Source organism: Silene latifolia, chromosome 1, assembly GCF_048544455.1.
Source record: "Silene latifolia isolate original U9 population chromosome 1, ASM4854445v1, whole genome shotgun sequence".
NCBI classification, from domain to species: Eukaryota; Viridiplantae; Streptophyta; class Magnoliopsida; order Caryophyllales; family Caryophyllaceae; genus Silene; species Silene latifolia.
The window spans coordinates 179,638,519-179,651,724 of record NC_133526.1 but is presented as its reverse complement, the minus strand read 5'-3'; the positions used below and the strand labels follow the sequence as shown (position 1 = coordinate 179,651,724).

Sequence of the window (13,206 nt, the reverse complement as noted above, 5' to 3'; positions counted from 1 at the left end):
TTACTTGGAATACCACAATAACAAATTTCGAATACTCAGTATTTGTTTTCTTTTCATTTGCCATAGACTGATACACAGGCATATTAATGTGAAGCACCTTGAATGAATGAATAAGATAATAATATCTCATCTCAGTATAAGAATTCAATATGTTTCAGCTGGCACTCTCCTTGAAGCTTGACAGTCAATAATCCATCTTCTGGGTTATATGAAAGTTCAACCGCCTTTGTGTCAACAGTACAGTGCCTGGGCTTTTGGCTTGAATAAGCTCCAAAGCGGCCGCAACCCCGCAATTTGATCCTCACAGTGTGACCCTCTGCTCCTGTATGTGACCTCAAGGATTCTACTGCTCCGCCCGAGTTATACATGTCCAGTAACCCAATAGGAGCAAATTGGATAGCTTCGTCAAAAACCTATGTACGTGAAGAAAAATAAATATCATGTTGTTAGATCAAACAAGAGGCAGTGAAGTTCATTCACATCTAAAAGACTAAAAGTATGATTCTCTCTCAAAAAAAAAAGTATGATTCCGTCCCTCTGAGAGTTGCTAAAGATTTGAGGGAAGCGTGTTGAAACGCGAGAATGACTGTGTAGAAAAATCAGAGGGAGTAATAAAATTGTTCTTAGATTTGATTCTGACCCTGATCGGACAGATTGTGAACAATTCGCATGTTAGTTTCCCCAAGGACACCTCGACATTTCCAGTCCTGGGAACTTTGATGAGAGATCCTGAAATATTGTTAAGTTAACAGCTTGGTCAGACGACAATTACTAAAAAATTGTTTAGAATTTTATGGCTGTCTCAATATTAATCTTTACCTGAATTGAAGCCGTATATTGCACAATCTCCTTGCCAATGATCATCTGCGATCTCTTCCAGAAATTCAACATCACTGGGACTCACTCGGCCTGAGATAACTTCGGGAGTGGGCACGTCTACAGGATTATGTTTCAGTGGCCAACTCCCAGATCCTTGGCAGTTAAACACTCCAACGATGCCAGATAACTTGTTCAGGTTCCATATTTTTAATAAACTGTCAAGTGTCAAATAACAGTCACATTAGATCAGGTCAGGATATCGAAAGACCATAGCAAAGATTAAAGAGAAAAATTTACACCTTTTCCCATCCATGACAGTATCCTTGAATAAACAGTCTCGAGTAGGCCGGCCAGCATACCGAGCTCTTAAAATTGAACCATCGGGCAGTACGAGCTTTTTCAGAATCTCAAAATCCTGATTGCCTGGCTTGTCGCTGAAATTATATTATATAAAATTATATACTCCATTTGTTGACTTTTTTGTCCTTGTGGAAAATTAAAGATGATATGCAAAGGAGAGAAAGCTAGTATCAGAGTTTTTCACCTGACATATACTCCACAGCCACCCACAGCTCTTGAAGCAGCATGAAAGTCCGCTGCTTCGTGTTTACTCTAAAAGTTGAAACAACAATTGTTAGAATTTATCAGTTTAGAGACGTAACGTTTTCGGCCACTTGACTCATTTGCTTGCTTAATTTGATTCTTATTTCTTAATTTTCCAATGCAATTTGAATGGCAATCAGTTAAGTACTTCGTCCCTTTATCTGCCTGATTCATAACTATCATGAAGATTCACCAATAACTTGTAGACAGCAAGCATAGGAGCTAGCTTGACAGATATAGAACATCATACTTCGGAACATACTCCACCCATATTTTATATGTCGTTATCAACTTTTCGGCACACTCACCTAAATCATTAAAATTTATCTCAAAATATATGAACGAATTTTACGAAATGTATGCTTCATTAAAACCTTTTAAACATTATTATCCACTTCAATTTTTTTTTGTCAACTGGAATGTTAAATAACTATCATGACAATAAAAAACTGTCATATATTATCAACAAAAAAAAGAGGGCATCTTACTTGGAACATATCCCAATCAGGCACCACTATTTCGCCAAGAAGAAGACTGTTAAAAGATACAGAGGCAATGTGCAGTGTCTGGAGTGTTGGTTCCCTAGGCATGAAATCCTCTGATGCTCTAGCAACAGCACTCTTCTTCGAACTGTAACTCAAAAAGTCCATTAGAAACCACCCAACTTCGTTAGACAGAGTTTTGCATCATGAAAGCTCAATTTATCGAACCTGAATATGGAGTCTGAATTATGACTCATGCAGCAAATCAGATTATTGTTCTTAAAATTCCGTGCAACAGACTCTTCGAGCGCTCTCTGGTACATACTAGTCAAATTGACCCGACCACCATAGCCAGAGCCCATGGTTTCCATTACATTCTGGACATCCACCTTGACCCCATCGACATTAATACTTGCAAGATAACTATGATAGTCATTGTAAAAATCATCGATCTTATCAGGATCGATGAGCCCAATCCCATATTTCTCAATGCTATCCATTGCAACATCTCTGAGATTTCCCACATTACCAGGGGACTGAACTGGATAAACAAGTTTGGGATTGTATTTCTTCATATCCTCTGACGATGGCAGAAGGCCTCCCCAATAACCAACTAGAGCGTGCCACATGTAGATATACCTGTACAATGTAGCATAATTGTGTTCTCGTTATCCTCTATACAACATCACCCAATTACCTTAAGGACTCCTGCAAATAGCGGGGTAAGGGGTCGGATGTACCTGCCTTACAAAGTGACCCATAACGAAAATTGCATGAGAATTGCATTGAACGAATGCAGTTTCACAATAAAGAGAAATGTAACCAGTTCCGTTAGCCAGTTTGCTTTATTCTCTAGAATCGAAGATATTAGTTATCCTCTATGCCATTGTTCGAAAACAAAGAAAATGGCAGTAGTAAATTTGAAGAGCTTACTTTAATTCGTATTTCTCTTTAACAAATTTGATGAACTCAGGCAGGGTGGTGTAATTGTTGGACCTCAGGTGTTGGAATTTGTGATTTTCCTTAATGCTCCTCAACCTTGTTGCAAATCTAAGGCACCGGAAAAGTCATATTATCAGCACAAGAGTACCGACGCAAGTTACGCAATAATATCATGTTTGTAATAGAAGAATAGCTTACTGTGTTCCTTCAGTGTGCTCTTCACCTTCCTTACAGTATTCGTTAAGAGTATCCTGCCATCCATCATCAACAATCAAGAACCTCGGCACACAGCCGCCTTCTGAGAAGCTGCACTATGTAGCAAGCGCTCAATTACAAAGGGGCGTTTAACCTGATAGCTTAAAAAGATATTTCCTACAAAACCGAAAGTATGTAGCCTTTACCACCTCTAGTTTTCACTCACAAAAAGTCCAGGATTGACTAGACACCAGTTTTTCGTACCTTTCAAGACCCTCTATGATCCCTTCTGGAGTGACATCTTGATAAAAGGCATCCCAAGTGCACCATCCAAACCAGTCTAAATGTGCAGGCATCTGCCAGTACAAGACATTACATAAGTCAAAACTGCATCTCATTAAAAATATACAGTAACATTAAATGACTTCGACCAAATTTTTACCTTCTTATTCTCCAAGTGATTAAATGTACCTTTATGAGCTGCCAATATCCTGAGACAGCAAGGATAAAATGCTTACAGTTAGAGCAACCTGTTTACATTTTAAAGAGACAGTATGCGCGTAGAGGTGCCATTTTACGATCTATTACTTGGAGGAAACTCATACCTTATAGAATTCTTGATCAGCTCAAATGGATTTTCGCCTGAGTTGATAAATACTGACTCGGATACTTGGGTAGTCTGAACATCAGGATCTCCTGAATGATTTAAGAATAAAAGCTTCAAAAACTCAAATTCTACCAGAGGTTTCAATGCATACTGCAAGAAGTAACAGCTTGACGAATCAACTGACCACTTTCAACACAAAATTGGAGTTCATTTGATGAAGTTCCCTGAAAGCTCGCACGGAATGGTCCTTCCAGCACAGGTAATAATAAAACATAGGTGGTCAGACCAGACGATGGTTCGACACCCTCATCAAGAATCACAGATTCCTCTTTAACTTCCAGAAGCAGCATTTGCGTCTCCACCGGTACTTCACTTCCTGATGTTCCAAATCCAGGGATCATCCACCATATCTTATATCTGAAGAGTGACACAAAATTGAATCCCCTGCAACAACCAATATAATTCAGTAAGTACCATAGCATTAATATAATAAATGGCACCTTTTACTCCAATCTCATTACTTTCCCTCTTCCTACTGTAAGATTGTTCATACGACAATTCCGAGATTAGCCCATACATATGCTTTTAAACCACCTTGGTAGGAAAGCAAAAAATGATCTCTTGCACTCATCCAAACTAAATTACATGACCAACTTTTAGATGATCCGAAACAAAAACTCAGTGTGTTCCGAGAACTTAGCAAACTTTGAATAACATAGAAATTTACTTTTCACATATCATTTTTTCCCTTCTCCAAACTAGGCATATATACTTCAGACATTGAGACTCTGAGATTCATTATTATTTGGTCATAAAATCTAGATTATGTTGGAATAAAGCAAAATGATTCTCTAAAGTGGCTGCGCTTGTTTTTCCTGTGAAGATGCAGTTCTTAACGCAATTTTCATGGTCCCTTGAAACAGCCTCCTTGTGCTCCTAAGAATGTTCATACAAGGGTACTGTCACATACATCATTACATCCGACCCCCCCTTACCCTGCAATTTGCGAGAGCCTTGTATGGGTGAGACATTGAGGCATACACAAAATACAAGTTCTCCTTCAATTCTTCAACTACTTTACAACCCTTCCTAACTCTTATGAACATAGTCCATTAGCTCCTACATTATAGTGTGTCGCATTGACACGCAACGCAGCCTACTCGAACCCTGAACACGAGTACCACTTACTCCCTCCATACCACACCAATAGTAAAATTGACTTTTTCACACTTGTCGAGACACGTTTTGTAACGTGAATATCTTTAATTACACATTATTAAAAACTATAAAAATTTAATATTCTTATAACATTTGATAAATCAAACAAGATCTCACATGACTATATTTTGTCTTATAGATTAAGATTAATATCGAAGATTTCCTACGATCATAAATAGTGCTAAGATTCTCAATGTTACCATTGGTGTGACATGGAGGGAGTATTAGGGAGTATAATTTTATCAACTATCTGCATAGCCCACCTCATTTGTCTAAACTCTAAATCCATAAATGTGCTATGTGTCCCATATGTGATATGTGGGCACATTACCAGCTATAGTATTGGTAACAATGTTACCCTACAACTCAAATGGCCGGATAAGGAATCGGGTCTATTTCGAATCCTCATAATAAAAATTGCATCGAGAATAACCCCGATACTTTCCAGCCAAAATAATTGGATTGGAATCATTTTAGTAAATCATTTTGCACAATGGGGCTAGGCCACCCCCACAAAACTACATACGTCTATTTTATATGCGTGAAATTAACCCATTCTTTTATAAAGTACTGTAATAAACTCTCTCGTCTTTACTAGGTGATCCATCGCAAGTTAAAAGAGGAAACTAACTGAAAGACACCAAGGGAGAACACGTGGCGGGAGCTAGCCGTAGGTGAGGCAGCACCAACAAAAGCAGCGGACCCACATGGCAGAGGTGAAACGACGACGTTTTGAGATACTTGGGTGAAGATAGCAGTACCGTTGACCAACAAACGACCATCTTCAGTAATGGAAGAAGGGATGCTTGTGATCGTCATTGATGAATGTGTCTTGCCTCCTCCACGCGTCACTATATGATTTGTACAGTTCAATCAAAATATAAATTAAATTAAAAATCAAAAGCTAAAAAAAAAGGAAGGAATTAGTTTTGAGTAAAGTTTGAGGTCTTTGTAGGTGAGAATGTGCGAATAGAGAGGAAAGAAAACTCGTGAAACTTGGCGTTGAGCTGACGTTATCAACAACTCGATTCGTTCTCGAGTAGATCTGATAAACGGATTCTTTAGGTAATGAATGAAATCATACTAATTTAACTCGACTCGTTCCAAGTTCCAACTAAGGCTTTCTCGAGAATTAAACGACATTTAAAAAACGTGAAAATGGAAAATTAGAGATGGAATTAGCTGACCTTTGCAACGTATGAAACTTGGATACCGACATATGTACAGTCGATAATCTAGAGAGTTGGACGCATGACGTGGAATACCATCACAGCTGAGCTGTCGTCTACGTGGAATTATTGTTGACGTTGACCATCTCACCCCTCCCCTCAGCATTGCTTGAATGTTTGAAGAGAATAGATAAGGTTGTAACTTGTATAGTAAAGTAGAGGTGACTAAACGACCCAAATATATTGACCCGATCTGATTCAGCCCGCTTTTTCAAATATTTAGGCTAAAAAAAAAAAAGCACATGGGCTAGCTCAAAAGGCCCAAGTATTTTTTGATTGGACGTATAGCTAATTTTATATGACTTATGAATTAAATTACAAATTTAGCATGACTTGGTATTTCTATACGTTCAATTAGAAAAATGAACATTAGTACTTATCACGTTTTTTTAGAGTGACTTTTTGAAATAAAGATGTGAAAATTATATGTAATTGGGTTATACAGTATGTAGCTTAACGATCTTATAAGTTATAAATAATATATGCTCCATAATTTAAAAATCCAAAATTATTAATTAACTACACTAAAATATTGACAACTAGGATTTTTACCTGTGCCATGCACATTACTAAATTAATTTGAGATAATTATCGAACTTTTATGATTTGATTCAAAATTAAGTCGATGCATATGATAATTTCAAATGTTATTTGTTTTTCTGTGTTCTAGATATGTGTCCATAATACCTCCGGCTTAAACACTAGACTAAGACATTATCGGTACTTTACCCTTCTCATTTCGACACTCATATTCATCAATTTTACCCTTATTCTAATTCTCCCTTCAACTTCATCCCTCCACCTCTTAACCAATATCTCTACCACCACCAGACCAGCCCCTGCCACTAGCCACACCGACCCCTGTCACTGCCCCCTCTCTCCCACCACCTTAACACATTAAAAAAAATGCCAACCCAGTCCCTTCAACCCCCTTCCCCACCCTTATTCAATCTGAATACTACGACCTCCGCCAACTCCCTCCTCGGCCTCCCCCACCCTTGCTCGCCTTCCCTAGACCTTCTCCCTTCGCCTTGGCCGAGTGGATCATGGCCCGGGCAAAGCTTATTTATAGGCTAAGTATTAAATAGTAACGTTTATTTGCCATTTTGAAGATAGTTTCGCTTGTAATCACAAGTTCGAAACCTTTATCGCATCACTTTTATGACTTGTCACTTTTCTAAAATTTCCTTATTTTTTCTAAGATTCTTCCTTAATCTTTTATAGTTTATATGGAGTATTTTATTTCTTTTTTGATTGAGAAACCCCAATAAAAAAGGGTTTATGATTTAATTAAATCCCTTTCCCAAGAGATACAATAATGTTTCAAAGAAACGAATCGACCCAAACTCGACGCTCCACAAGCTAAGGAAGTACATGAGCAAACTCATGTGCGACCCTAGTAAAATCTCTAGGAGCAATAATAAAAGACGCCGACACAAACCTATTTCATCATATATTACTCCTTCCTATTCTCCATTTTGTTCCCCTTTGTTGTGGGCACAAGATTTTAGGAGGGGGATAAAATATGAATTGTGAGTTGGGTGGGGTTTGTTGATAGGAGAGAGCAATGAATAATTAGGAATTAAATAAGGATTTGTGAGTTGGGTGAGGTTTGGTGATAAGAGAAAGGGATGAATAAATAAGAATTAAATAAGGAATTGTGAGTTGGGTGGGGTTTGGTTATAGAAGTAAGGAATGAATAAAATAAGAGTAAAAGTTTCCAAAAAAGGAAAGGGGATGAAAACTTGAATAATCCGTTTAGGGAAATAGGGAAGAAAATAGAACAACTGCAAGCCCCGTTGATCGCCACGTGTCACAACTCCTTCAAATGCCACGTGTCATTTTCTATTTAAAAAAAAATATAAAGATTTACAATCACGTTGGGAGATGTTTGCACAATTTAGGAGATAATTTTACTGTATCATTTTTCTCATGTTTTAGGAGTCATTTTCGGCAGAATATTTCAACAAGTCAACTTAAAAAATATTTAGGAGATATTTTCAGTATCATTTTTCTAACATATTTTCGGTATAATTTTTTTAGGAGATATTTGCGCAATTTTTAAGGAGATATTTTCCGCAGAATATTTGACAATAAAAAATGTGCAAAAAAGTCTAACAGATATCTAAATGAATGAATCGGTGTTTTTTGTTACATGAATCAACGGCCCTACTTAGAAGATCTTTTAGGAAATATTTAATTATGGATTGTAATCCTAATTAGTTAGAAAGTATAAAACTAATTGAAGGATAATATATGATTCCGTATAATCACAAAAAAAAATGTCGTATTTAACTCCAAAAATATCGCCCTACTCTGATACACCGGAAATCATTTTGATAGAAAGATTATAGGAAAAAGATTTTATTTGTTACCGAATTTTTAATTATGGATTGTAACCTTAATTAGTTAGAAAGATTATAGGAACAATATCACAAATTTTGCCAATTTCAGTTCGCTAAAAATCTCGCCCAAATCAAATCTATTATACGAAATATTATTGAAATATTCCTTCAATCACTTTTATACTTTCTTAGCATAACACTGATTGTACAAAAATATTCTAAAGCAAAAATATTATACAAAATAATGTTCATAATGTATATATACCGAAAAATACTGTCCAAAAATATAATACCAATAAAATTGTTACAAAATAATGCAAAAATATTTTACAGAATTTCGCTCAAAATAAAGCAAAAATATTCTACAACCGTGATCTCAATCTAATCACAAATCTCGCTCACATCATTTAAAAAAACACAATATTGTTACAGAATTTTAATAAACCTAAAATTGTACTCCGTATAACTTATATAAATATGCTAATATTCATTCCATTTTCCCACGATTCATTCATCCTTTTCCAAACTAGAACTAAACGTTACAACAATTCATTTCTCAACCATACCATGGCACAAAGCATGCTGATCACCAGGTTCAACGAAATCAAGGTCGAGGACAAGTACATCAATGTTCGGGCTAAGGTGATCCGCAAATGAGAACGATCGGATTTATACAGCAAGAAATTCGCATTATTTGCATAGACATGATTCTACTGGATAAATATGGGGTAATGTGATCTTGGCGAGACACAGTATACACTGTACATTTACTTCTCAAAATTATTATTATATTTTTCTGATAAGGTAAAAAATTAGATTGATCGTAAATTAATTTATATCATCCTTTCAGGTGACGAGAACAGTAAAAGAAAATCTTATTTTAATACTTCTGAACATTATGAATTATTTTTGTAAGGTCTTGATAATTATTATTTTATTTATTTTACTAGATTTGAAATAAGTTTAACAAAACTGAAATAGAAAAAGTATTTTAATACCTATTTTCGCTTCTTATTTATTCAATAAACAAATGGAGGTATTTTTAATACTGTTGTAATGGGTTATGACATACATGGAGTAATATGAATGTTAAATATTGCATGACACGACCTAACTATAGATTGAAAATTACGTATCCCAACCAAACCTAAAACATACGACCTCAAATTAACCCATTTTCACGGGTAACCTGCTCGAAGATTTTTAACCCATAAATTAACCCATTTTCACCATTGATGCCAACTTCCCGATTATTGTTTTTATAACAAAAGAGACGTTGAGTGTAATATATATGGTAGACTAACAATTCAGTTGGCCTAGCATGTAATACTACGGATTTTCTTAAGTTTAATACTCGACCGAGTAGAGCCTACTCGGCCGAGTAGTGCTAATTGTGTAGCCTATTTTGGTTCTGTCGAGGAATACTCGGCCGAGTATGAAGAATACTCGATCGAGTAGATGATACTCGGCCGAGTATACACTTTACTCGACCGAGTATCCGGTCTGGCGAGTGTTATTTCAGCGGTTTGATGCGGGAGTGTTTAGGGTTATTTAATATTCAAAGTTAGTTTCTAATACGTCATTTTAACCCTAATCATTTTACGATCACCCTAATCACTTTCTAATCACTCCCTAATCATTCTTTAATCTCTTTGTGTGTGTAATTGTCGTACTCCTTGCGTGTAATCTCTCATCCTATTGTTGGTAAGTTTCATTCCCCATGTCATTTATGTTTTTAGGGTTACTGTATATATGGAATTTGGGAATAGGGGGAAATTGTGCAATGTGTAATTGTGCTATATGGTTATTGTATAGAAGAAGACTTCATAGAGGAGCCTTTCTGATTGTTCAGTTTTCGTACTGCTGTTGATTGCTAAGGTAGGGTTTCCCTACTCAGTGTTCATTGATTTAAGACTTGATTGTATTGTGATTGTCGTTATCTGCTGATCATTGGTGTACGGATGTTGTGGTGATGGTGTTGGTGTGGTTGTGTTGTGATGGTTGTGGTGTTGTGACAACTGTGAGGCTGGGTATGTTGTGTTTGTGGTGGAGTCACTTGCGGGAGTGGCTTCACACCCTAGTTCGCCCTCCGTGGAACCCGTCACGGGAGGGGATGTGCACATTAAGGGACATGGATTGTTAGTCGCTCGTTGATGAGCTGGACTAGGTGGGATGGGCTGCGGTCACCCACTGGCGGCGAGGATTACCTGTTGCGATGGGTAATCTGGCAGGGCTACACACTTCGGTGTGTAGTCGGTTACTGTGTGAGATCGGGAGACTGGGGGTGGAGGATGATTAGCTGGTTACCTTGTTTGTTTGTCTTATATTAATTGAGTAATACTGACCTCGTTGTTGTTTGTGGAATCTGCTGTGATCCATTTGGGGATGGTGAGCAGGCTTGACAGGTATTGCTATTGGTGAGCTTGGGGCAGTCATGGGAGAGTTGTCATCACCAGTTGTAGCATCACATTCGAGTCTTAGTTATGATTTCATAGTTGTTAGACATTAGATTTATTTTATTGAATCAGTTTTGGATTTGGGTTGATGTAAACTTTTACACTTTATGGTATTTTAATAAATGTGCTCAGTTCAGACACTTTTGATATATACTAACATCGCGCAACCGAGATGGTAACACACTTTCATGGTAGGATGGTCCTTGTAAGGCACCTTGGTATGAGGGGGTGTTACAAAGTGGTATCAGAGCCGAAGATTCCGGCACCTAAAACAAATGAACATAATGAACTTAGGGAGTCTAAATAAAATGAACCCGGGGAGAGTTGTTTACAGCTACCGCAAAGACTTGGGAGACGTCCCGGAGTCGCAATTTGGCCCTCACTAACTCGAGCCGGTCACATGGGGGAGTGCGTTGAGAGTTGTGTCATGTTTGTGCATGTATGTGAAGGTTCATGGTGATAATAAGTGATGGTCGGAAAATTGTATGTGGAATTCGTAAATATGGTGAATGGGAAAGTAGTAGAAGGGATGGGTAGATGAATTCGGTGAATCGGATTTTGTAACACCCCCATACTCCGAGTGCCTTACCAGGACCACTCAGGTATGAAGACATCACCATCTCGGTCGCCCGAGGTATGATAATCAAATAGACAAAACAGAAACAACATTTATTGTAAATAGTTTAATGAATAAATACAATCCACGAAACCAAACTGAAAGTACAATACATTATTCCAAACTATCTGTTCTCAGCTGAAATGTAAATAAATGCTAAACTACAGCGGAAGACTCTATCATCATGTCGTGGCCATCCCAAATATCCCAAGTACTCATCTCAATACCTGCTCAATATCTGCTCACCATCCCCGAATGGATCACCGCAGTTTTACAAAACAACACCGGGTCGCACTAATCACACAATCAATATAGATAACATTAATAAGACAAACAGACAAATTGAACTCACACACACACACACACACACCAACTCCCATCATCTCAATACGACCGTCCACTGGACCACAGCCCGCTGGGGGACCGCAGCCGTTCCCACCTAAGCCCCGCTCATCGTACGAGCGATAACCCTGTCCATTAATGTGCACATCCCCTTTCGTGGCGGGTTCCACGAAGGGCGAAACTAGGGCGTGAGATCACTCCCGCAAGTGACCCCACTCAGCCGAGAACGCATCTCGAGAGCCATAGAAACCAATCACAATCACAATCACAATCATCATATTAAACAACTAACTACAACACATCACCAATATCCCATTATGGGACTAATACTGAGTAGGAAATCCTACCTGGAAAGCACAACACGCAGACGGTATCTACAGCTGTATCAAAACGGCTCCTCTACGAATTCTCCTCCTACCATACAACACATAGATGCTACCATTCAATTACTACTCATAAAAACCCCCAATTCCCAAATTAGGGTTTCATCAATCTTAACAAAACATTATAGAAATTATATTAAAAGCTTACCCTCGACGCAAGGAATCCAACGACGCGAACTACGATACGAACTGATCGTCTGAACTCCGGGAATTGTCAAGAACGCGATTAGGAAGAAGACTAGTTGCTTTCTCTCTTAAACAGGTTTTAGGTTTTGTAAAAAGTGATTTAAAACAATTACGAATATGTTTAAATACCTTAATCGCGTAATTAACAAAACCCGAGAAAACTCCCCCGTAAAACCGGACACTCGATCGAGTACCCAAGGTACTCGATCGAGTACCCCTTACTCGATCGAGTGCCCCACTACTCGATCGAGTACCCAACAGTCGAAACTATTTTATTCCGCAACTTGCCCATACTCGACAGAGTAAGGGCTACTCGATAGAGTACCCCCAAGACATATAAATACGGAGTATTACAGTCTTCCCTCCTTAAAAGGAACTTCGTCCCCGAAGTTCAAACCACTACTAAAACAAAGGTACTCCAAAACATTCCCGACTCAACACCCAAAACAAAACTCAACATGAAACACGCTACTTACTCAACTCATCCCGACAACCTACCGACGCAACATACAAAAAGGTGTATAAAACTCTTAGAAACTGCTCGCGATCATCTCCTACCCCCCTAAAAGAAACAAGGTTACGTCCCCGTAACCATACATACCTGATCAAAAAGGAAGGGGTAACGCTCTTTCATGATATCCTCTGCCTCCCATGTAGCTTCCTCGGTCTCGTGGTTAGACCAAAGGATCTTGAGCAAAACTGTCTCACCACCCCTAGTCTTTCTAACCTTTCGGTCTAGGATCTGCTTAGGTACCTCAAGATATGATAAAGACTCATCAAGCT

At 38.0% G+C, this 13,206-nt stretch overlaps 1 protein-coding gene across 1 annotated transcript; it reads right to left on the bottom strand.

The window, feature by feature from the left end:
- Positions 1 to 6,239, bottom strand: LOC141612747 (putative galactinol--sucrose galactosyltransferase 2). The gene is made up of 15 exons (XM_074431523.1): positions 6,054 to 6,239; positions 5,498 to 5,717; positions 3,833 to 4,092; positions 3,647 to 3,737; positions 3,484 to 3,532; positions 3,306 to 3,397; positions 3,045 to 3,152; positions 2,838 to 2,954; positions 2,133 to 2,543; positions 1,911 to 2,052; positions 1,364 to 1,431; positions 1,119 to 1,253; positions 820 to 1,034; positions 641 to 729; positions 1 to 413 (listed from the first exon to the last, which is right to left on the bottom strand). Exons 1-15 carry the CDS (start codon positions 6,199 to 6,201, stop codon positions 132 to 134), a joined length of 2,427 nt encoding a protein of 808 aa, XP_074287624.1. The 5' UTR covers positions 6,202 to 6,239; the 3' UTR covers positions 1 to 131.
- Between the last annotated feature and the right edge of the window lie 6,967 nt (positions 6,240 to 13,206).

Coding starts and splice junctions, on each gene's coding strand:
- LOC141612747 (XM_074431523.1), bottom strand. CDS start 6,201: ATGCTGAGGGGAGGGGTGAGATGGTCAACGTCAACAATAATTCCACGT. Junction 5,718..6,053: donor AAGTTTCATACGTTGCAAAG/GTCAGCTAATTC, acceptor CAAATCATATAG/TGACGCGTGGAGGAGGCAAG. Junction 3,533..3,646: donor CTGATCAAGAATTCTATAAG/GTATGAGTTTCC, acceptor TTGCTGTCTCAG/GATATTGGCAGCTCATAAAG.